Here is a 25,110-nt window from a genome sequence, read left to right on the forward strand (position 1 = left end):
GTTCTTCATTAAGAACATCCACTTAAACATGGTTATAGCTGTTTAACCTTTAACAACAACAAAAACAGAAAACCCAAAATCATTATGTGGGCAAATCTTTCATAAAATCCAAGAAAAGAGCCTGAAAAACTATGGAAACTGTTAAACTTTCAGCAAGTGCTTTCAGAGCTCCCTGATGATGAAGAACACCTGGAAAGGCCTTCACCCCTGAGGTTTTCCCATTTGGAAAAGCCTGGGAGAGGGAGCCAGAGGAGAATACAGGTAAGGGGTAAGAGGAAGGGTGAGATAAAGGGATTGAGACTGAAGGAACAAAACACTAATGATTTTTAGCCAAAGGCTTTCTTGAGGTCCCAGGTAGTTTTTGAAAATATACTTTTATATTGGATCATCATCACAAATTCCATATTTAAAAAAACTAAGGTCTGTACATTTTTTCCAATGGTCCTGCATTATTACTCTGCTTCTAGAGAAAAAAGAAGCCCTTATTTATGCAACTTTATTCTTTATAAGGACTCTCTATTTTGCAAGCCCTGGCTAGCAGAAAAGTTCTAAACAAATGTCATTTTTAAGAATAAAAGAAATTTAATCACTTGCAATGCGATAAAACCCAGCACTAAACTACACTTTATAGTTCTAAGAAATAAAAGCTACTAGGCACCCATCAACTGTAGTAAGATTTTATTCCTGAAGTTATCAAATTAATAGAAAAACCCATCAAACATCCTTTCTTTATATTATGGTCTAAAATGTTGGGGAGAGCATTAATTCTTAGCGTATACTTTAAAAATAGCCTAATAGTCTATCTTTTTCTTTCCCTTAATTTTTTATTGCAGTTTTATATAAAATCCACAAAATTCTTTTTTTTTTTTTTTTTTTTTGAGACGGAGTCTCGCTCTGTCGCCCAGGCTGGAGTGCAGTGGCGCCATCTCGGCTCACTGCAAGCTCCGCCTCCTGGGTTCACGCCATTCTCCTGCCTCAGCCTCTCCGAGTAGCTGGGACTACAGGCGCCCACCACCATGCCCGGCTAATTTTTTTGTATTTTTTAGTAGAGACGGGGTTTCACCGTGGTCTCGATCTCCTGACCTCGTGATCCGCCCGCCTCAGCCTCCCAAAGTGCTGGGATTACAAGCGTGAGCCACCGCGCCCGGCCCACAAAATTCTTAATGGGGACTGGGGAGTTCCTGCCAAAAAGAAAAACAATTACTCTTGACTACTTTACAAAATTCCTACCCTAAAACACTTGATTTTTTAGTTTGTAGGCAAAAGCAAGTCGTACCAGCAAGCTTCTCACCAATGGCACACGATCAGTGCCTTTAGGTCTTTATATTTACTTCTATTATCTGTGCTGGGATTTGCCTGATAAACTGTTCAATTCTTCCAAAGTAGAAACATATGTAGCTATTTTTAAACAAGAAAATAGCTCAGCATTAACTCCAGCCATCTCTTAAACAAATCATCAAGTACCAAGCAATGGTGACAAATGCAAAGTGAATGTAAAACCCACAGCTCTAGCAGATCTGACCTTGCAAAGTCCGGGAGACCCTGTTCCTGACCTCTCACTACCATGCCCTAAACTATGTCTCTGCTACCCTCTTCACTTCCTCCTTCCCCAACAATCTCTCCGCATCAAATCTACCCTTTTGTCATTGCCAAAGCTGTCTTCTCCAAAACTATTTAGACTCTTCTATTCACGTCATTCAGTAAATAGGAAGAATAAAATTTGGGGGAGAAAGGGAAAAATGAGTTGCTGATTTTTAATGCTTTAAATAAGTCCACCGGGACCCCAGATTGTTTAGACATTAAATACCAATCTATTTAGATTCCAAAAGTTATCTGTGTCCTTTAGGTTTGGTCAGATGTTCTAGAATTTGACCTTGGGGGTGTGACTAAGGGGGTGATTCAGTCCTCCTGCCTGCTCTGTCCAGCTGTGAGGCTGCCCAGAGACCCTTAATGCAGCCTGGCTTGAATCTTCCCATGACAACATTTCAGACAACATTTCATTCCCTTCTTTGGTGCTGACATTCACATAGGTCCTTCTTTCTGTCTTCTCTATGTGTTAATTTCTACTCTAAGCTCAACCATGACTATTCTGCAGCCATGCTTCTTCCTTTGCATGCCTCCTCTGCTTTTTTCTCCTTGGGATTTGTGATGGTTAATTTTAATGTGTCAACTTGTCTGGGCCATGGGGTGTCCACATAGTTGGTTAAACATTTTTCTGGGTGTGTCTGTGAGGAAGTTTCTGCAGGAGAATAACCCTGGAATTGTTGGACAGAGTTAAGCAAACTGTCCTCCCCAATGTGGTGAGCCTCATCCACTCTGTTGACAGCCTGAATAGAAGAAAAGGCTGAGTAATGGAGAATATGCTCTCTTCCTGATGATCTTTGAGCTAGGACAATGGTCTTCTCTTGCATTTGGACTTAGACTTGAACTGTAACTTATACCATCATCTCTCCTGCTTCTCAGGCCTTTAGTCTCAGACTGAAACTATATCATCAGCTCTTATGGGTCTCCAGAGTACTGACTGCAGATATGAGATTTCCCAGCCTCTATAATCATGTAAACCATTTCCTTATGACTCCTTTCCTTCCTTCCTTCCTTCCTTCCTTCCTCCTTCTTTCCCTTTCTTTCCTTCCTTCCCTCCCTTCCTTCCGTCCTTCATGTATATATACACACACCCTATTGGTTCTGTTTCTCTGGAGAAATCTGAATAATACAGGATTCTAATAAAATGTCAGCTTTTAGATCTTCCTAGATATCTTGATGGGCTTGTAACATCTAAGGTCTGAAAAGGTTTTGAAATCCATTTTCTTAAAATGTGAGCCAACTGTACTCTTTGCTCCCCCCTTTTTTTGAGACAGGGTCTCCATCTGTCAGACAGGTGGGAGTGCAGTGGTGCCATCATGGCTCACTGTATTCTCAACCCCCTGGGCGCAAGTGATCCTCCCATCTCAGCCTGCTGAGTAGCGGGGACCACAGGTATGCACCACCACACTTATTTTTTGTTTATTTTTTGTAGAGATGCTGGTAATATCTTAATTTTAGCCCACTGAGAACAATTTTGGACTTCCACCCTGTGGACCAGTAGGATAAGAAGTTTATGTTGTTTTAAGCCACTAAGTTTGCGATTATTGTCACAGCAGCAATGGGAAATGACTACATCATAACTGTATCTAAAATGAGTCTTATTTCCATATTTTGGTGATGCTATTATGTTTATAATAAAAGCATTTTTTTTTACCCATCCCTTGTCATTTGGATACAGTTATCTCTGGGAAAATAAGATATAAACCTAGGGCATTCAATCCCAAGTTCCCCATCCCCCCAAAAAATCCTTTTGCTGTTGTAAAAATTGTGTACAGGTGTGTTAATTTTTTTTTTTTTTTTTTTGAGATGGAGTCTCACTCTGTCGCCCAGGCTGGAGTGCAGTGGCGTGATCTCGGCTCACTGCAAGCTCTGCCTCCCAGGTTCATGCCATTCTCCTGCCTCAGCCTCCTGAGTAGCTGGGACTAGGTACCCACCACCATGCCCAGTTAATTTTTTGTATTTTTAGGAGAGACGGAGGTTTCACCGTGTTAGCCAGGATGGTCTCAATCTCATGACCTCGCGATCTCATGACTTTGTGATCTGCCTGCCTCGGCCTCCCAAAGTGCTGGGATTACAGGCGTGAGCCACTGCGCCCGGCCTGTGTGTGTTAATTTTTTAAATGAAAGGTCAGAAGTGTTAGGCTTAACCCTTTTACCTTTTGTTTGGAGTGGACTACTGGGCCCTCTTTTATTATAGTTCTTTAGTTATACAGTTTTATATTGTCCCTCTTCTTTCCCCTCCAGTCAGACAGAATCAGCCTATTTTTGTGAGATGTACCAAGGCCCTTGTGAGGATCATACTCTCCAGTTAACCACGACCCAAGATATCACGTCCTGTTCTCTGACACTGTCTGTGGAGCCTGCTGTTTGCATTTCACCTCTTCTTTTCCTTCCAACATCTCCTCTTTCAACTAGACAACATAAATATGCCCATCAGTCCCATAAGTCCACAGTTTCTGACTTAGAATGCCAAAGTCACTAGAAGCACTTTCCACGTTTCCCTAAGCAGTATTGTGTAGTCACTTGTGATTTAAACAGAAGGTACTCTGAGCCCTGGAAGGCTCTCAGGGACACTTCCTAGTTTTCCCCATGAGGATGGGCTCCTTCTTGATGTGTTCTGCCCAGCCCATCTATACATCACAGTCTCTGTTTTCTTCAATGATGAGTTAGGAAACACCAAGCCAAGCCACATCCTGCTGCGGCAGTGACAAAAGCCTTTTCTCTGTAGAACATCTGCACGTGCTAAGGATTCTGTTGATCGTGAGCCACTGTTGCTTGTCCATAATCATCCTCCATGGAGAGCTTCCCACACAACATGAGCAGACAGGGTTTCCTCTTCTCTTCCTTTTCCATGCCACCGTATTCACAATTACCAGCTTCCCTACACTGGCCCTGAGCCTCTCTTCCAGGGCACTGGCACAGACCCTGCAGGGTCAACAGTTGTTGGGTCTCATGAGTCCTTCCATCCCTTACCATAGTACATAGTCTCATCAATTCCCACGGGACCCAACATTCTTTATCCTGCATCACAGCAGCTTCTTCTCTGTGTATCTTTCTAGTCCTGATTTCTCCATTGCCTATGGAGCATCAGGAACCAACAAGGAACTGGGCCCAAAGACAGATTACATTTCTCAGAGGCAATGAACACAAACCCCCATAATATTTTCCTTACATTTGAAAACAATTTTGATGACTGTCTTGCTCTTTTAGTGTAAGACTTTAACTTAACAAAGAATTATCTGGTCAGTGTGGGAGAAATATGGCAGAAATCAGCAATTCCTCTGAGACAGGAGTGAACTTTTCTTAGTGTGGTGAAAGCAGGGTTGGTGTTTGAGTTACAGTAGGGTGCTCCGTTGGGACCTACATCCCCTGCACAGTACCTGTTCCCAACCCCAGAGAGATTCCTGAGTCACTGCACAGAACCCTTAGGGCTCTGAGCATCAGAGTCGGAAAACCACTACAAGAAATATCTTTTCTCCAGGATATGTTTTTATTGGGAGAAATCGGAAGGTTGAACTTTCTTTTACATTGTTTGAAGTGCTATTTCAGAAAAAATAATTAGAAATGTCTCAAAAGTCCTTCAACAGGAGAAAAAATAAATTAACTGTGATATGTTCATACAGTGGAATATCATACAACAGTAAAAAATAATGAAGTAGAGCTATATCTAGTGGCATGGAAAAATATAAAAGTACAATATTAGGCCGGGTGTGGTGGCTCACGCCTGTAATCCTAGCACTTTGGGAGGCTGAGGTGGGCGGATCACCTGAGGTCAGGAGTTCAAGACCAGCCTGGCCAACATGGTGAAACCCCTTCTCTACCAAAATACAAAAATTAGCCAGGCATGATGGTGGGTGCCTGTAATCCCAGCTACTCAGGAGGCTGAGACGGGAGAATCGTCTGAACACGGGAGACGGTGGTTGCAGTGAGCTGAGATCATGCCACTGCACTCCAGCCTGGGTGGCTGAGCAAGACTCTGTCTCAAAAAAAAAAAAAAGAAAAAAAAAGTATAATATTAATAAAAAAAAAAAAAAACACTCCAAAGAGTGACATACAACGTAGTGTTATCATTTAAAGATGAAATGACTTAAAAATTTGTAAAGAAGAAAAAATCATACAATATATGTTTAAAGCTATGTTAATAAAGGAATAGAAAATAGGAACCATAATCTCTGATAGTGGAAATTTCTATGAAGGAAGTGGGAGCCTAGACAGGAGGACCTTGAGTATATCTGTGATGAATTTCTTATTAAAAAATCTAAAGCAAGGCCGGGTGCGGTGACTCATGCCTGTAATTCCAGCACTTTGGTAGGCCGAGGTGGGTGGATTACAAGGTCAGAAGTTCGAGAGCAGCCTGACCAACGTGGTGAAACCCAGCCTCTACTAAAAATACAAAAATTAGCTGGGTGTGGTGGTGCGCATCTGTAATCCCAGCTACTCAGGAGGCTAAGGCAGGACAATCGCTTGAACCTGGGAGGCAGAGGTTGCAGTCAACCGAGATCGCGCCACTGCACTCCAGCCTGGGCAACAGAGCGAGACTCTGTCTCAAAAAAAAAAAAAAAAAAAACTAAAGCAAATAAGTGGTAATGTCAAGATTTGTTAATGATTTGCCATTATTATGCTCTATTCTTAAATGTATGTATAAAATATTTTACAAGAAAATATGTAAAAAATTGTTTACTATATATAAAACTATTTCAAAAAATCATACATACATTCATATGGGAAAATCATTCTTTTTTTTTTTTTTTTGAGACAGAATCTTGCTCTGTTGCCCAGGCTGGAGTGCAGTGGCACCATCTCGGCTCACTGCAACCTCTGCCTCCCAGGTTCAAGCGACTCTCCCGCCTCAGCCTCCCGAGTAGATGAGATTACAGGCACCTCCCAACACACTCGGGTAATTTTTTTGTATTTTTGGTAGAGATGGGGTTTCACCATGTTGGCCAGGCTGGTCTTGAACTCCCGACCTCAAGTGATCTGGCCGCCTCGGCCTCCCAAAGTGCTGGGATTACAGGTGTGAGCCACCGTGCCTGTCAGGGAAAATAATTATTAATAGAATCTATTTTAATAAGTTTTTTAGTTGGGAGACTGATTAAAATTTCTTAAAATAAACTTTAAAACGAGGTTAGTACTCACTCTGTTATTTCTTTGGGAAAAAAAAAACAGAAGAAAACAAGAGGCAATGGAACTTACTAACAGTTATTATAACAAAATTAATTTGAGTCACTGACCACTTGCTCTTGGGGTAAAGTAAAAATCAACAATAATGCAAAGTTTCATACAGCTTCAGAATGTAAATTGATGAAAAACTTTTAAAAACAAAACAGACAAATAAGGATCCTATCAGGTACCTGTAAGCATCTCTGAAGGAAAGAGTTAGATCCCATTAAGCATAAAAAACAATAATGTAATCATTAGTTTTCATTCTTTCCAGAAATAAAGTTTTAATCGCCATACTTTCGTATTTGACTACTAAATACATTTACCATCCAAATAAACAATGGTTTTGAGAAAATGCCTTTTAGTTTTTTGTTTTTAATTGCATCTGCTGACCAATGGCTACAAGATGTACAAAATGGCTTTTCAGAGGCACAATTTCCTCCAAGAGACTCAGCACCCTACCTGGGTTGGTATAAAGCTGGCTTTCCACAGTTTTGCCAATGCACTGCAGTTTGATGGCCTGCAGGGAATCATCCACATGCAGGATGGTCGGTAGACTGCCCAGGGTGTCCTGGACCAAGTTGGCTACTTCCCGGACATCAAAGAGCTTCAACAGTTCTGAGTACACGGCAGGGAAAGAGCTCAGAAACACAGCCTTAAAAAGAAGAAGACATTTAAATCAACTCCCAGATATGCCATGAGAAACATGCCGCAAAACGTCAGTGAGTTTAAGGACCGTGGCAAGTATTTTTGAATGGTAGGAATAAAGTATGAAATGTTTCTGTTACCTAAAGCTAAAAGGTAAATTTTTAAAAAGTACAGCAGAATAGGACAGTTTTTGAAAAGTACAAAGCAGCAGCATAATAAAAACTGGGAAATTTTGGAAAATCACTGACATTAGCAAAAGGATTGACAAAAACCTCACAGAATCAATGAAGTGCATCACAACTGAATAGAAAGAATGCTCAACCAAGACCCGGATTGTAGCCAGTTATATTCATTCCTTTTGCAAGAAGCTTTCTGAAATGCTCACTTAAATATCATTCACATTTAAGAAACCAAACACATTAATTCCTCCAAAGCACTCCATTTCTGATTTAAGAAAAAACACAGGACAGGGCACCAGAAGACCTAAGTTATATATAGTATTAGCTTTGCTTCCAATCAACTCTGTGACATTGGAAAGTTATTTGAGCACTCTTTAGTTTCATCATTTAGGCTTTAGTTTCATCTCTTGTAAAACAAAAAGATCATTACAAGAACCCCCTGAGTTGCTTCAAGATCTATTTTAAACCAAGAACTGTGTGTACAGACTAAGAACAGTATTTTTATGTAAATAAAAAAACCCGATCATCATTTTTTATGGGGAAAAAAGATGCTCACATCAAATCTCAAAGGGCATACTTAAAAAATTGGGCTAGGATTATACATCAAAACAAACAAAGTCAGCCTTTTAAAATTCCATAAAAGGAGGGCAATGAAAAGAGTTGACTAGCTTCAACTGTACCTAGTCAGGGAAGGAGGCACGTGTTTCTAATATGCTAAAATTCAAGTGCTTGTTGGCGTACCAATGAGATCTGGCTCCATCAGAAAGTAGGTCACGTCTACATGTGCTGATGATTCAAACACAGACTCACTCACACTCAAATTTAAGAATTTTAGTATTTATACAGCAGCAGCAAAAATATCTAGAAGAGCCAAGATCTGTTTTTGATGCCAGCGCCATCAAAATACTCCAGATGCTATAAGTCAACAGCGATGGCCCTTGGCTCTTAAAAATTATAGATTTACTTGAATATATTTAAAGTTAATAACTTGATATTCTCTGTTAGAGCCTGTATTTATATAACCTTCACGTCACCCTGCAGAGAGCTGAGTCATACTGATGAAGTTAAATAAAATGAGCCCAGCTTTCTGATTACTGGAAAGTCAACTAAGTTGATTTTCCTCAGGTATCCCTTAATTTATCCATTATTTCTTTAGTTATACGTCTTGACTTCAAAAAGGCATCTGAATGTGCCCACAATGTAAGATACACATATAATAGATGATTAAAAAGGATAAAGAACAAGTATCTTGTGATGAGGGGAGGAAGACGGCTGTGCCAGGGCAAGCTGAGAGTTTTTACTGCAAGTAAAAATAAAAGTACAATTTAGTTTTGACCTTCCTAGTAGCCAGGACACACAGGGAAAGACTACTATTGGGAATTGTCTAGCAGTGTTTGGGGTCTCTATTCCTTCTGACATTCTTCTTCTTTTAGGGATCTTGGGTTAGGGGGTGTGTGTCCATGAAATGGAAAGCTAAGAACCACTGCTGCACCAGCTGGGTTAGCTCTTAGTCCTTCCAGGACAGGGCTAACAAGAACAGTCATCAGCAAGTTGCATTTGGGGCAGGAGGACTAAATGAACCTCCCCAGTAGGACCAGGATGGATACATCTGTGGGGCAGCTTCCCATCAATCCAACCCAAAGGACTGTGGGGATGGCCTCTAGAAGACAGGGTTTGCCCTGAGTTGTAGCCCACATGGAAAAAATGCAAAATGGAGCAAGGAAACCAGGTTTCTGCCTATAAGCCAGCCTAACAGTAAAGCTCCGACCAATTCAGAGCCAAATTTTATTTCGCTATAAATGTGGCAGGCAGGACTATAAGGTGACTCCCATGACCCTGTCCCCTGGTGGCGTTTCTGTGATTACATAATGTCACATGGCAAAAGAGATTTTGCAGATGTAATCAAGATTACTCATCAGTTGACCTTAAAATATGGAGATTTATCCAGGTGGGCCTCACCCAATCACATGAGCTCTTAAAACAGTTTTCTCTGGCTGCTAGCAGGAGAAGTAGTCAGAGAGATTCAAAGCATGAGGAGGATCTGACATATTGTTGCTGGATTTGAGGAAGGAGCAGCCATGTGCCAAGGACTGCAAGTGGCCTCTGGCAGCTGACAGCACCTCCCCCCACCGGCTGACTGCCATCAAGGAAATGCGGACATTAGTCTTCTGAAAACAAAGAAACATTTCTGCCAATAGTATAAAAGATCCTGAAAGCAAATTCATTTCCAGGCCTCCAGATAACACATGAAAGCTAACACTTTGATTTTGGCTTTAGGAGATCCTAAGGAAGGGACCCAACCAACCTGCCTGGAATTCTGACCTATACAACTGTAGGCTAATAAATGAGTGTTGTTTAAAGCCATTAAGCTTATGGTCATTTGTTATTCAGCAATAGAAAACTAACACATCGGATCCATTGAATTAGTGGCACTGCCTCTCCAAAGAGAGCATAGGATCAAAAGGGAACCTGGTACGGGCAGAGGTGTGTGGCATTTCTTGTCTTCCCCAAATACAGACAGGCAAAGTTCTCATTGCTTAACAAAGAAAACTATTTTATCATTTTATATGGATTTTTTCTTAGCATCAACCCAAACATAAATTATCACATCAAAATATACAGGTAAGTGATACTGCACAAAATAAGAGAATGACTTCAGTAGAGTTTACAAAGATATTCAGAAACTTTATGGACACATTTACGTATCATCTCTTGATTAAAAGCTGAGAGCAAAAAATGCCAAATATGATTCTTTAAAGGTGCTAAAGTTGTTTCTAAAATTTGCTGTGGGATAGAGCTTAGAGAATCAAGAGCAGTGGGAGCCAGTGTGTTGAAGAGGTGAGAGCAGAGCTGCTCCACTCTGCTGTACCCTGGTGGCCCAAGCCACCTTAGGGGGACCTCCAGGATCCAGTGGTACAACTAAGGTAAAAAAGTCTCTTGAATCCCTAAGAAGAAACCATGCCTTACGGTTACTCTTAAGAGTAAGAAAATATTTTTCAGGTGTGAATTAGGCAAGTTTCATCTCTGTAACTGATAAAGGGTAAAAAGAAAAATCTCAGGGTGAAAACTCAAATTCTGAATTACTTTTGTAGAGACAGTAAACTTCCAAGAACTCTGATCTGAAGGAATGCATGGTTAGCCTGGTGGACTATCCTGCTCAAATATCAAGTGCTGTCAGCAGGGTTTAGCTAGTAGTGGGCAACTTAACACTGAGGTCTCTGGCAAGTTCCCATAGTGCAGTACTTGTACTCTTGACTGCAAAGGCCAAAATGATATTTAAAAGAGCCTGAGTTGTATCCTGGCCCAGAAGGAAGAAGAGACCACCTCTATAAAGAAGAGAGGAACAAGCACAGACCTCTAAACAGTCAGAAAAAATACAGCACATTATCAGAGGGCTGGTGCATTCCTGGTGTTTTGCTTTCTGAACATCACATAGTACCAAATCATAACAGTACTGTTAAGGATCTAATTTTGTCTCCTAATCTCCCTTTTTATGTCCCAGTTCTCAATGATTACAAGTTTCTCTAACCTCTAGGGCATGGTAAGAGGCTGCTGCTCCTTCTGACAGGTTTTCAACCAAGTCATTAGAATTAAAAGTATACAAAAAGTATAGGGAAAATATTCAGAATTACCTCACGGAACATATTCAAGGCCATGCCATTTGGGAAGTAGATGGATCCTGTTCTTAAAAAAAAACATGTGGGGCTACTTCCGGTAATAGAGTTTGGCAGCAGCAGCAGCTCTGCTCTGGTCTTATAAGATCAGTCCCAGGATGATTAGGGTCAAGTTCAATAAAACAAAACAACATGCAGTTTAGCTGAGTCCAATATAATGATTCTCCAGTTGACAGATTAAAATGCAGTGAGAGGCTTGAGGAAAAGAACTGCAAGAGACTGGCTCTAGTGAAATTCCTTCCCCAGGGCTGGTGGTGACAGCATGTCCAATTGTCAGTATGTGTTCTGGTAACTGGAAATGAAGCTGATGCAAACCAATAGCCTCTCCATGCAGAGAGAGAAGGGAAAGGCAACCCACTTCTGCTCAGCTGGTACGCAGAAGGTAGGGGAATTTTAAAAGTCTACTCATAAAGTTGGTTAAGCTACAAATATAAACTGGAGCTATTGACTTCTGATGGAGAAAACATTTGATTATGCTGCTGTGTAAAAATAAACTGCACTTATCGTTTTCTTCTATTCAGCATAGATGAAAAGAAATTACCTGTGACTGAGATAATGCTCCAGACCCTTTGCTCTCTTGCGAAAGAAAGAAACGGACTGACATGAGAAGCTCCTGAATGCAGCAGCGGAATTCCTCTTCGTTTTGCCCACCAGTGGCAAGGGAAAACAGCCTTCGAGATTGAACTATATACTTAAAAATGTATTCTTGTGCCTTAAAAATACAATTTTTAAAAGTTAGCTTCAAAGGAGACAAAGAGTATTTATTTAACAATGACACAGCATAAAAACCATGGTATAGCATTAAACTTTTAAATTATTCATGTAGACACCGATGCCTTGTGAGGCTTTTTTGAACAGTATTTACTTTTAGGGGAAACAGCCACTTTTCTCTGACGCCTAATGAGAGAAACGTATAGAAAATTTAAAAACACTTTAGCCAGACACGGTGGCTCATGCCTGTAATCCCAGCACTTTGGGAGGCCGAGGCAGGCGGATCACCTGAAGTCAGGAGTTCGAGACCAGCCTGACCAACATGAAGAAACGCCGTCTCTACCAAAAATACAAAATTGACCAGTCATGGTGGCCCACGCCTGTACTCCCAGCTACTTGGGAGGCTGAGGCAGGAGAATCACTTGAACCTGGGAGGTGGAGGTTGCAGTAAGTGGAGAATGAGCCTGCACTCCAGCCTGGGCAACAAGAGCGAAACTCCGTCTAAAAATAATAATAATAAAAAAATAACAAACATTTTATCATTCTGGAGTATGATGAACACTAAGTGTTTCTGACCCTCAGATGTTTTTTAAATTTAGTCAACAAAAAGATAACTGTTTTTTAAAAAATAATTTTGTTTTGACAAGTAGTACTCTTGCCACTTAGCATTTTACCTTCAATCAGCCCAAAATTACAAAGGTATAATTCACAAAATGCTGTTTTATAAAATGTATACATTGTCTACTTAAATCTACTGACACCAAATAGGATGGTCCTCAACAACAGGAATCAGAAGACTACCAGGACTGTTACTGGACAATTCCTTTAAGAATTTGTACTCTTTTTCAACATGTTTGCAAGTAAGGGATTAGTATCTCCAGACAACTGAGCATATAGTGCCCAGCAATGTTGGCAGTGTTAAGCCACAAGCCCCAGTAAAGCCTCAGGTTTCCTCATTATAATCCCTGCTAAGCCACCCTATTTGCTCTTAAAATTTAACATAAATGGTTCTCCAATGGTGTCTGTCAGGTTGGTGGAAGCAAGAGCCAGGAACTTCTAAGTTTAACTTCCCCTATATAGTCTTCTCTCATAAACCCTCCCTCTCCTGCTCATCTTAGACTTCACTTCAAGTGCTCTACAGCCCAGAGGAACAAGGATTCAATCCCGAACAGTTTCCAGTAGACTAGCCTGGCAAAGACCCCTTCAAATTTCATCAGCTCTCAAGCGGCCACAAACTGATTAAGATCCTTGAATTGGAATGTCAGTAATACATCACCACCCATTACTGTCTGTGTAGAGGAACCAATTAGTTTAAGCATCAGCATGCAACAGCTTTGTTAGACTCTGCTGTTATCAACAGCATGTTATCACCTTCAGCACCTCCTGGATATGCTCTTGCCGCTCTGCTTCTGTGATCCGGTCCACGTACCATTTGAGCACTTTGATGAGATCTCTAAAATACAGGGGAAAATGTGCAGAATGTAGAATTGGTCTAATTCTCAATTAAATGCCAACAAATCTAACACTTAACTGTATCATGAGGAGGCTTCTTTTCCCATCAGTTCTCACATTTTCCTGTCAATCTGCTGTATGATAATTTTACTAAATCTGCAGATCAACACTGCCACCCCTTTTCAAAGCTTAAGAGAGAAACAACACTCAATCTGGACATATTCCACAGCCCTGCTGTTTCTGGTAATGCCTCCAAATGGGTGAACACAAATATTGGAGAAAAGGACTCTGGCCAACCAAGTACCTGGCAGTATGACTGCCATGGTCAGTACTGTAAAACTGCTCATTGGGATTTCTTTCACAGTGACCATGTAAACAGCTGGATGCAATATCATTAGGCTGCAGGCAAAACGGGGTGGGGAGGGGGGACGGAGACAATGCCTCCCCACTGCTATGCACACCTCATGGATTTATCAAGCCAATTTTCTGACCCATGAGAAGAACATGGCTTATGTGAATATGTGCCTTAGGAGAATTTCTAGAAAGGCCAAGGTATTTTTTTTTCCTGTTTTGAAAAAATGTAAAAACAACAGCCCACAACTCTCAAGATGACAGTCTTACTACCTTGAACTTTGGTCAGTTCTTGGTTTCTTTTTTTTTTTCTTTTTCTTTTCTTTTTTTTTTTTTTTGAGACAGAGTCTTGCTGTGTCACCCAGGCTGGTGTGCAGTGGCTTGGCTCACTGCAACCTCTGCCTCCCTCCTGGGTTCAAGCGGATTCTTCTGCCTCAGCCTCCCAAGCAGCTGGGATTCAAGGAGGCACCATCATGCCAAGCTAATTTTTGTATTTTTAGTAGAGGCCGGGTTTCACCATGTTGGCCAGGCTGGTCTTGAACCCCTGACCTCAAATGATCTGTCCACCTTGGCCTCCCAAAATGCTGGGATTACAGGCATGAGCCACTGCGCCCAGCCAGTTCTTGGTTTCTAGGAAACAGTTTACCCAGCAATGTTTCTCTGAGTCAGGGGAGAATACTTGGATGTGCCAGCAGGCAGATGTTGGTGGAGTGCTATTTTTTAAGATAACATGCCAGTGAGTTTCTGATCACCCCCAGCCTGAGAGGATTCCACAAGCCTTATTTGTCTTTTTAAGATCCTGCTTTCCTGGCCAACCGGAAGTGTGAGAAATTATACTCTTGTTTTCTAGCTTCCAAAGACAATTTAACTTGGAAGCAGTGACCTCCTCACACTAGGGCCCAAATTGTTAGGCTGAGTGGGCCAATGTTTCAAAATTTTCCTTCCTGTGGTTGCATTTCACTCTCAGCAAAAAATCACACTGATGAAGGGTCAAGTCTAACAAAAATACCTTCATTCATTTCGATGTTGGAGATATCGATCTTAACATGTCATGGCTGGGAATATCCAAGTAAACAGGATCAAATGCTTATCTGATAACCTATTAACCTTTATATATTACATAGATGGGGGAAGGATATCAACCTGATTTCATGCTTTTTAAACTCATCTCAGGGAACAGTCAGGCATGTGCATGCTCATAGGTGCTTAAGGTATAAGGTAGAAATATGGGAGAACAGCAAGGACCATACTGGACTGGGAGACAGACGGTGAGATACATTCCAAGGCTATTTAAGCAGTTATTTGTCGAACTAAAAGAGAGAAGCTGTGGCCTCTGGCAATTATCAACTATGTTGATAGGAGGCAGACACTAGCTAAAGCATAACATTATTCATAACTTTTCAGCATCACCTGAGCCAGTAGAAAAGGAGGAGCACTTAAAATAGCAGCTCCTATCAAAGAGTAGCTCCCAATGACTAAATAGTCTGAAGCCAGGGACCAGGTCTTCACATCATCAGCAAAAAGTACAGTGCCTGGCAAGCAGCTGACACTCAGTAAATCTTAACATAAATGAATGAATAACTTTCAGTAGGTGTGAAGGCAAAGGTTGTTTTCCATTCATATTTCTTTCTTTCTTTTTTTTTTTTTCACAAATAACACTTTTTATTTGCCACTATTTGAAGTCTGAACTTTAAACAGATTCTTGGACTGGTGGTTCATATCCATCAGCTCGTTCAACTTTAGCACCTGTCTCGTCCCCAGTGGCTTTTCCAGAACCACTGCCTTCACCATGAAGCTCCATGAGCTTTCCCAATTTAAACTTGGGCTTCTTCAGCATTTTTACTTTTCTAACGAAGACATCATGGAGAGGATAAATAGATTGGCAAGCCTTTTCTATGTCTTTTCCAATGCTGTCTGGAATCAATTTATTGACCACTTCTTTCAAGTCATTTGTCTGCACCTCTCGGGTCATGATTTCCATCATCTTCTTCCGGATTTGGCGGACCTGTTGGTGCTGAGCGTAAGAGGTCTTCCGTATCTGAGTGTTACGTTTTTTAGTAAAACCAACACAGAACAGACGAAGCAAGTAACCATCGGTAGTCTTGACATCAACATGAGCTTCAGTCATTGTCTGCCATTTTTTGACCATGGAACACATTTTGTCATGGGTAAGATCCATGCCATGGAAGTTAGTCAGGCAGTTTTTACCCTGAACATCTTCAGTAATCAGCTTGAATTTTCTAAATGCGACTTCATCATTCTGCAAATCAGCAAGACTCACTTCAAACACACGACCCTTGAGACCATCAGATGCAATTTTCGTTCCTTGGGTCCTAGTTACGAGCGTCTTTCCAAACTTCTTATATTGAACATAGCAGGTGCTTTCACGTCATACCAATCTTTCTTAGAAAATGGATCAACCACTTTCTTCTTGGCTCCCTTTTTGTCGCCTTTCGTAAGGCGCTTGTTCTTGCCAACCGCCATGATGCTAGTCCTCATATTTCTTTCTTATGAACATTTATAATCATCAGGGAGTACAGTGACGAAGTGGGACTCTTAACAGCCAAAGTGAGATAACCAGACATTTTAGACCAAGGAATATCCAGTGAAACAGAGACAAGAAGGAAAGACTTTATATTTTAGGGCTCAGGAATAGAATTCAGGATGTTTTTTTCCCTTTTTAATCAAAATAAGTTCGAGCCATTTAAAAAGGGTGTGTTAGCAGGGAAGAGACTATCTCAAGAGACACTTCAGTAGAGCTCCATTTCTTCCTACACTCCCTTTTAAATTTTCCTATGTCACCTCTTCCGCTGAGAAAAGCTTGAAAGGAACCACTTCTAAACTAATTACAAGATACAGGGCCTTACCTGTATGCAAGTGCCCCAGCAAAATGACTCTCAATATATGTGTCCATTACAGGTTTAAAATGATGAAATTTGCTATCTTGCAGCAAATTTATTATGTGAACCTAAAAAAAGAAAATTGAGCTTTATAAAACCGAATGCAAATCAAGGTTTTCCTTTTTTTTGCTTCTTTTTAAAACAAACTCTTACATTATTAAGTGCATGTTTCTGAACCAGCCTCATGAAAGTCAAGAATGAGAGACAAAACAGTTAAAATATAATTAAGGGAATTTGAACTTACCAAAGAATCGAACACTTTAGACCCATATTTTTGGGAATTTTCATCTAAAATTCCAAATAAGGTATCCAGTGTATCCTGCAGAAACTGTTAGATAAAGATGTAGTAAATGAATAAATAAGATACTATCTGTCTTTTTCTTCCAAATGTTCTTTATTCTATGAATCTCTGCAAGGAAAATAGCAACGAAATACTATATACCTTTACTATCTCTGAGCCATCGATTTCTTTTAATTTAGAGAGACAGCCAGTGATCTTGTCTGGGTGGGTTCTCCATTTCAAAAGATCAAGCATATCACCTTTCAAAACAGAAAAGGAAGATTAATTGCCTTAATAGAGAACAGGTCCTCACATGAAAGCGTTCTGCTAGTAAAAGTAAAATTCTTAACACATGTGGCTCCCCTCTGCTAGCCACTCAAGTTGCAGGCTCCCACAAACTATGACTAGCCCTCTCTAGGATGGCATTTATTTCACTGTATTCTGTTTCCTCCCCACTGCTCCTGACTTACAAACTCCTACCCATCCTTTAGTCCTCAGGTCGGATGTTGCTTCATTTTGGAAGCCTTTCCTGAAATCTCGAGCTAACTGTCCCTTCTACATGCTTCCACATCACAGTAGCACTTACCTTACCATTACAGTTGTTGGTGTATTTGTCTATGCCTCACCTACACTGTAAACTCCAAGAGAAAAAAGCCATGCCAACCTGGGCCCTACTGTATTCCCAGCATCAAGAACAAATCAGGCAGGTGACAAATATTTGTTGACTAATTTTTCTGCCTCCTCCTGGAAAGATGAGAGTTTCTTGAGGGCTGGGAACCTGCTTTATTCCCATTTGGGTGCCCAGCACATAGCACTCTGCCTAGCAACCAACTCCACCCAGCAACAAAGGTCTTCTTGGCAGTGTGACCCAAATCTTGCAGACTAAAAGAATGATAACAGGCCCAGTGATTTCTCAGATCATCCAGGGAGCTCTCAACCCGAGAAGAGCAGCTCCTGGACATCATGGGCCATCTTTCATCCCAGAGTCCAGGTAAGCACAGGGCCCAGCTTTTTAACCCTTTCCTAAACAGACATGTGGGCCTTAGTTCAGCAGGTCCTCAGAGAACCTCTTCACCTGGGGAGGGAATAAATTTATCATTCTTGGGCAGAAGTTAGAAAGGCTCTGGGAGATGGTGTCCATGCATTATTCGTCTCCAAAGCATGTAGGGAGAGGTGGCATCTGGAGGCCAATGAATGCAGTGAGAACTGAAGGCTCACGTGTGCCGAGCACGCACAGGGCAGCGGGACCCGGTAGAACTGGCCTCAGGGCTCCGTGGAGTTGCCAGACTAGACTGGCGGAGAGAGAAGCCAGGACAGAATTTTCAGGCAGAGAAGCAGGAAATTCACTTCATATTACTTGTTTTAGCAAAACCCAAAAGGGACTTTCTAAGAAACAGAAAGATGAATGAGGGAACAAAAACTCCAAACCCCCCAAAACCAAGGAAGTAAGATGAGAAAGAAAAACAGAATATAGAGAACAGAAGTGAGAAAAAGCATTAAGAATCTCAAGGAGAAAGAGAAGCAAGCTCCACCAAAGCCAGATTCAAGAGAAAAACCTCACAAAGGATTTACTATTAATAGTAAGGAATTCAGTACCAAACAGGAATGTTTATCTGCAACAAACACGGGTAAGAGGAGGAGGAGGAATTAGAATGAGAAAAATACAGGGATTTTAAAAATACTGACTTTGAAAAAGAGATTTATGATGTTTTCATAACCAAAAAGCCTGAAAATGTTGACTATTCAGATGTAATTCAGACATCCTGGGGTATGACTGAAACCTTTTAAAACTGATTGGTTATATTTGGCATATCAGATATTTCCACAGAGTGAGACCCAGGGCGACAAAGGCAAAGCTCTATTGTTCTACCCAGTTTGCTGCTTCCCTCCCACCTACTTCCTACTTCCTGCATCTCACTTCAGGAGGCCTCCCCTCCCTGGCATCTTCTCTTTCATAATCCCTCATGCATTTCCCCTGCCATTCACTCCTCACTTCCCACTCCACCCCCATCCCAGCTCTCACTCCTCCTTTGTGTTCTCTTTCCCTTCCTTTGAAGTGAGGCAGTTGCAGGGGCCAGCAGGACCCTGCCCAATGTGAGGAGTGTGGGGAGGAAGGAGGTGGCTATGCTGGCTACAAAGTGGCAGCAGTGGAGAATAAGGACTAGGGCCCATTTAAGTAGGGCTGGAAAAGAGATTACAGGGGTCCAGAAAATGAGTCGGGACGAGCCTGCCCATCCTCCCTGCAAGAAGGCTGATGAATCTCTACACTGCTCATGATGGAGCATGTGGAAAAGCCCAGTAGTTATCTCCATCTGGATGTAATTAATCATGTATGCAAAATACTTCGAGTTCAGGCAAAATTGCTGTATCCTAGGTTTTTGCTTTTGCCATCTGAGGATGTTAGTTGCAAATTAGGAGCTATAACCTATCACAGAAAATACCAATTTCTACGATTCCATTCAACAGGCATTTATTAGGTGTATATTATGTACCTAATCTATCAAGAGCTATAAAATAGGAGGATGCCATGACCCCTAATCCTCCAAACCTTAAAATCTCTACCTGTTCTGGCAGTCACAGATGCCCAGCATAGTGCTCTGACCTTGGTACACTGTCCATGTTGGACAACGCAAAGCGTGTGCAGACAGACACACTTTGGGAATTCTGAAATGCAAATTTGCTCTAGGAAACTGCTCCTAGAGACCATATCACTTAGTAAATGCTGAATTGCAGTAGAAATAAGACTTGTATATTTTCCACGTCAAGAAAAATGAATACATAGCAATTTAATTCCAATTTGGAACTAGATTACTTTGACACAAAGATGTGTGTTTAGCATGTAAATTTCAGAAAGACCAACTAACTTCCGTCCTCCTTCCCATCTCTTGAAACATGCATTTCCTGGCTCATTTGAGCCATTTCTCATTGACAAGGTTAATCAAAGCCAAAATAATAATGAAGCACTTATCTGTCTCCAAAAATGAGCCAACCATTGCATGGAATTCCGATCCCACTTTCCACATAGTGAGATGTTTAATATAATTATTTCATAAGTTGTTTTTTACTCATATTTACCTGAAAATGTTCTCTACTTTTAAAAAGTAGCAACTTCTAATTTTCAGGATTTGTTTGTCTTATTTACCTAATTGTGTCTAACATCCTAAACTCTACAACTAGCACAAATTCAGTACATAGGACCAAATATTTTGATGGAAGAGAATCTATTGTTAGGTTTACCTGTGTGGTAGGCAGAATAATGGCCTCAAAAGAACCTGTTCCAAGAATTAGGAGGGACTACGTTTCCCTCACACAGCAAAAGAAGACTGTACAGATGTGATTAAAGATCTTAAAATAGGGAGATTACACTGGATTATCCAGCTCAATGTAATCACAAGCATCCTTAAAAGATGTAAGATGGTCAGAGTCAGAGAGTTATGAAGATGCTATGCTTCTGGCTTTGAAGATGGAGGAAGGGGCCATGGGCCAAGGAATGCAGGTGGCTTCTAAAGCTAGGAAGGGTAAGAAAATGGATTCTCTCCATTCCAGGGGGAATGCAGCCCTGCTGACACCTTGATTTTAGCCCAGTGGAACTGATTTTGTATATTTGGCCTCCAGAACTGCAATATAATAAATCTGTATTGTTTTAAGCCAGTAAGTTTGTGGTAGCTGTTACAGCTGCAATAAATAAGTAATACAACCCCAAAATATTCTATTGGGGAAATTCAGTTAAACATGAATGCAAACTCTACTACCCACACACACCTAATCCACATAGAATAAATAAAAATTTCTGTTTAAGGATCTCAATAAGAGGTTGATTTTATTATCTTCATAACTTCTATGGGGGTAAACTGGCCTCATAAAAAAATACCTGAGGTTTGGTAAATGCTTTATAATCATTTGTTGAGTTATGCCAATGGAGGTTTTATTTAAGTAAAATCATTAACTACTAAATGCTGATAAAGCCTGGTATAACATATCTTAACTTGGTGTCCTATATAAATACAGCAGCAATGCATGTTGAAATTGAGAGGAGTTTTATAAGTGGTCAAAATTTTGATGCTACATTTTGCTTTTTTTCTGAGACTATGATCTAAAAGAAGAAATATTTCCTTCTACAAATGCTGTTCTCTGACACAGAAGAAGGAACTAAGAAAGAACTAATAACAAGCACACCTGTTTAGGCACAGGTTTTTATGAGACACAATACCTCATTATAAAGTGATTCTTCTCAACATAATGAATATAACCTATTTAATGTAGCATTCAGGGTGCTAGCCAGAAGTCTTATATAACAATGATAAAAAACTCAAAAATGTTTAATTTACTTCCTTCATTACAGAAGATGTTTTTTCATAGCAATTTGCCAAGGAAAAGAGCTTGCTTTATTAATCATAACTTGCTAAACAATCACTGACATAAAAAGTAATGCTAGAACTTTAAAGCAATATGCATCTAATTAAACAAAAAACAGCCTTTATTCTAAAGCCCGCAATTAGCACTGTTTATGGAGCTATAAAACACGAGACTAAGGTGTTGGTATTTTTGTTTTGTTTTTTTAAAGCAGCTGGGTTTTGATGGTTTATTTGAAAAGTTGTGTACTTGTTTTTCAGTACTGGGATAATTTTGAAGTCCTTCTTAAATGGCATGCATTCAACAGATCACTGGGTCACATTTGTTTCCATTTTATTAGAAATCACAAACGGAAGGATCAATAATTTTTCTAAAGTTCTTAGCTATAACTTTGGTGTTTACTGAATATGCTTACCAAAATGTACATGATTACTAGGTACTAGGGCTTTCAAATAAAATATTATACATTACCATTTTGTGTGAGTTTTGTGGAACAGAGAAAAGATGTAATACAAAAAGACTCCTTTGTGGCCTTCATGGCTTGATTATTATTCCCAAGGAAAATGCCCTTGGAAAAGGGAAGTTTGAGGTAGCGGGCAGTATCCTGAAGGTTTGTGTTTTCTTCACACTGTTAAAAATATTAAAAAAAACATAAGGGAAGGGGAAGAGATCTCATAAGAATTATTAAGCATAATTTATATTACTAGTGTTTATAAATTGGGAAACAAGTATTACAAGTAGAATTTGGTTTTTAAATAAAATGCAAAAAAACTGTATAAAATAATTAAGCATGGATTTTTGGACTAAGATTAATTTGAGTTTGCATCCCAGTTCTGTAACTTCCCATGTGAGTGACCATATCAAATCAAATTATTTAACCACACACTGTTTCCGTTATCTTCTCTAAAATCTCATTGTGTTGTCATAAGAATTAGGTTATATAAAGCCTTTAACACAGTCCTGATACCTTGAAAATGATCAATAAATCATATTTGCAGTGACCATAGTATTTTTTTCAAAAACACTTAAATTCTTACAACATCTCATCTGAGGCAGCTGTTAAACACTTCCTTTGAAAACTGGCAATTAAAAGAAAAGATATTTCAAGTATTATAATTTGAGAGCCCTACTATGTGAGGGAAATCTCTACTTTCATAGAAAATGCCAGCTAACACATGTAAAAGCAATTACAGATTTAGAAAATATAATTTCATATCCCTACTGTAATTATCTTAGTCAAGGATTGTTGCTTAGTGCTAAAACCAGCAGAATTGTTGAGGAGAAATCGGATGTTCATATGATGCCAATGTAGCAACATACAGATTACTTCCTACTGGCAAGAAGACAAATATAACTGCATGTGGGGGAATCGAGCTGTCATTACACCAATGCAAGGCAATGCAAAGACACGTATCATCATCTACAATGCATTCTTACCAAAGGTGCTGAACCCCAGTCCATCACATCTAGATTCAACTTCCATATCATAGGAAACACAAGAGATAGAGCAACATGTTGAGCAACACTACAAGGAAGAAACCAGAGAATCCAAAAGATGGGGGTTTTCTGTAAGATGCTTGGTCTTATCTCTTTAAGTCAGTGTTGCCAAAAAAGGGATTGTTTTAGATTAAACACTTAAGAAACAGATAGCCAGATGCAACATATGGTCCCAGATATGAACAAACCTGCTGATGTGTCTGACTTTTTAAAAATCTGTACATTGACTAAGTTCCACATGAGATAAAAAATGTAGTGATCGGAAAATAATTAACTGAAAATTGGTAGATTAAAACTAAATATGAAGCAGACCAAGATGATGGAATAGAAGCCTACACTGCCTGTTCCCCTGCACCAACCCCAGAACACCAAATTTTCACAACTATCTGCACAAAGAAAAGCACTATCACAAGAACCAAAAATCAGGTGAGCAATCACAGTACCTGGTTTTAACTTCATATCCCTGAAAAAGGTGTTGAGGAGGGCAGAAGAGACAGTTCTGAATCTCCAATGCCCTCTCCCATCTCCCACCCCTCCCCCATTCCCCAGCAGTAGCTATGCAGCATGGAAAAAGAACTGTGCAAGTTTGTAGGAGAGTGCAGTGACTTGGGGGCTTTACATTGAACTCACTGCTGCCCTGTCATTGAATAGGAAATAAAGCTGTTCTGGGCTCAGACAGTGGCCATGCAAGGAGGGAGCATTGAGACCAGCCCTAGCCAGAAGAGACTCACCATCTCAGCAGCTGGAACTTGAGTTTCTTGGCAAGCCTCGCTACCATGGGCTGAAGTGCTCTGGGGTCCTAGGTAAACTTGAAAGGCAGTCTAGGAGACAAGGACAGCAATTCCTAGACAACTCCTAGTGCTAGGCTGGTCTTAGAGTCCATGGACTAGGGTAGCATGTGACCTAGGGAGACGCCTGCTTGGGTGAGTAAGGGAATAGTAAATCTGGCACCATCCCTCCCCCAACCCCAAGCAGTGCAGCTTGCAGCAACGAAAGTGACCCCTTCTTTCTGCTTAAGGAGAGAAGAGTGAATAGTAAAGAGGACTTTGTTTTGCATCCTGGTTACCACCTCAGCCACAGTAAGATAGGGCACTGGGCAGAGTCATGAGGCCTCCCTTCCAGGCTTAGATGACATTGCTACACCCATCCTGGGCCAAAAGGGAGCCAACTTCCTTGAAGGGAAGGACTCAATCCTGGCAGGATTCATCCCCTGCTAACTAAAGACCTCTTGGGCCCTAAATAACCAGCAGTGTTACCAAGGGAGTATGCTGCAGGGCTTGGGCTCTAAGATGTCCTGGCTTCATGTGTGACCCAGCACATTCCCAGCTATGATGACTACAGTGAAAGATTCCTTCTGTTTGAGAGAAGCAGAGGGAAAAGCAAAGGGGGCTTTGCCTTGTACCTTAGGTACCAGCTCAGCCACAGTGGGGTAGAGCACCAAGTAGGCTCTTGGGGTCCCTCAGTACAGGCCTAGCCTCTTGGATAGCATTTCTGGACCTGCCCTGGATGAGAGGGGAACAGGGTAAGTCTCAGGTCTGGCAGCATTCACCACAAGCTCAGACAGATAATTCAAAATAGCTGTTTTGAGGAAACTCCGAGAAATTCAAGATAATACAGAGAAGGAATGCAGAATTCTATGAGATAAATTTAACAAAGAGATTGAAATAATTAAAAAGAATCAAGCAGAAATTCTAGAGTTGAAAAATGCAATTGACATGCTGACGAATGCATCAGAGTCTCTTAACAGCAGAATTGATAAAGCAGAAGAAAGAATTGGGAAGCTTGAAGACAGGCTATTTGAAAATACACAGTCAGAGGAGACGAAAGAAAAAAGAATAGAAAACAATGACGCACTTCTACAATATCTAGAAAATAGCCTCAAAAGTGCAAATCTAAGAGTTATTGGCCTTAATGAGGAGGTAGAGAAAGAGATAGTGCTGGAAAGTTTCTTTGAAGGGATAATAACAGAGAACTTCCCAAACCTAGAGAAAGATATCAACATTCAAGTACAAGAAGGTTACAGAACACCAAGCAGATTTAACCCAAAGAAGACTACCTCAAAGCATTTAATAAGCCAGGCACCAAAAGACAAACATTGCATGTTCTCACTTTTTCTGTGGGACCTAAAAACCAAAACAACTGAACTCATGGAGATGGAGAACAGGGGATGGTTACCAGCAGCTGGGAAGGGTAGTGGGAGGTGACAGGGAGGAGGGGATAGTTAATGGGTACAAAGAAGACAGAAAGAGTAAGACCTAGTATTTGATAGCACAACAGGGTGACTATAGTTAATAATAATTTAATTGTACATTTAAAAATAAC

General features: G+C 40.5%; 1 protein-coding gene and 1 pseudogene across 3 annotated transcripts in view; both read right to left on the bottom strand.

Annotated features, from left to right (window-relative positions):
* Positions 1 to 25,110, bottom strand: part of DOCK4 (dedicator of cytokinesis 4) — a 475,993-nt gene that overhangs the window by 132,708 nt on the left and 318,175 nt on the right. For all 3 annotated transcript variants that reach the window (XM_032761480.2, XM_032761481.2, XM_032761479.2), the window contains exons 17-23: positions 21,763 to 21,919; positions 17,101 to 17,198; positions 16,903 to 16,986; positions 16,626 to 16,726; positions 13,327 to 13,408; positions 11,786 to 11,956; positions 7,206 to 7,398 (exon numbers count right to left, since the gene is read on the bottom strand). In XM_032761480.2, the coding sequence (XP_032617371.1) occupies positions 7,206 to 7,398; positions 11,786 to 11,956; positions 13,327 to 13,408; positions 16,626 to 16,726; positions 16,903 to 16,986; positions 17,101 to 17,198; positions 21,763 to 21,919 (886 nt within the window). The remainder of the gene's footprint in view (positions 1 to 7,205; positions 7,399 to 11,785; positions 11,957 to 13,326; positions 13,409 to 16,625; positions 16,727 to 16,902; positions 16,987 to 17,100; positions 17,199 to 21,762; positions 21,920 to 25,110) is intronic.
* LOC116814251 (small ribosomal subunit protein eS1-like) lies at positions 15,379 to 16,268 on the bottom strand (annotated as a pseudogene).

The sequence above is a fragment of the Hylobates moloch genome, unplaced genomic scaffold, assembly GCF_009828535.3.
Source record: "Hylobates moloch isolate HMO894 unplaced genomic scaffold, HMol_V3 SCAFFOLD_1, whole genome shotgun sequence".
NCBI lineage: Eukaryota > Metazoa > Chordata > Mammalia > Primates > Hylobatidae > Hylobates > Hylobates moloch.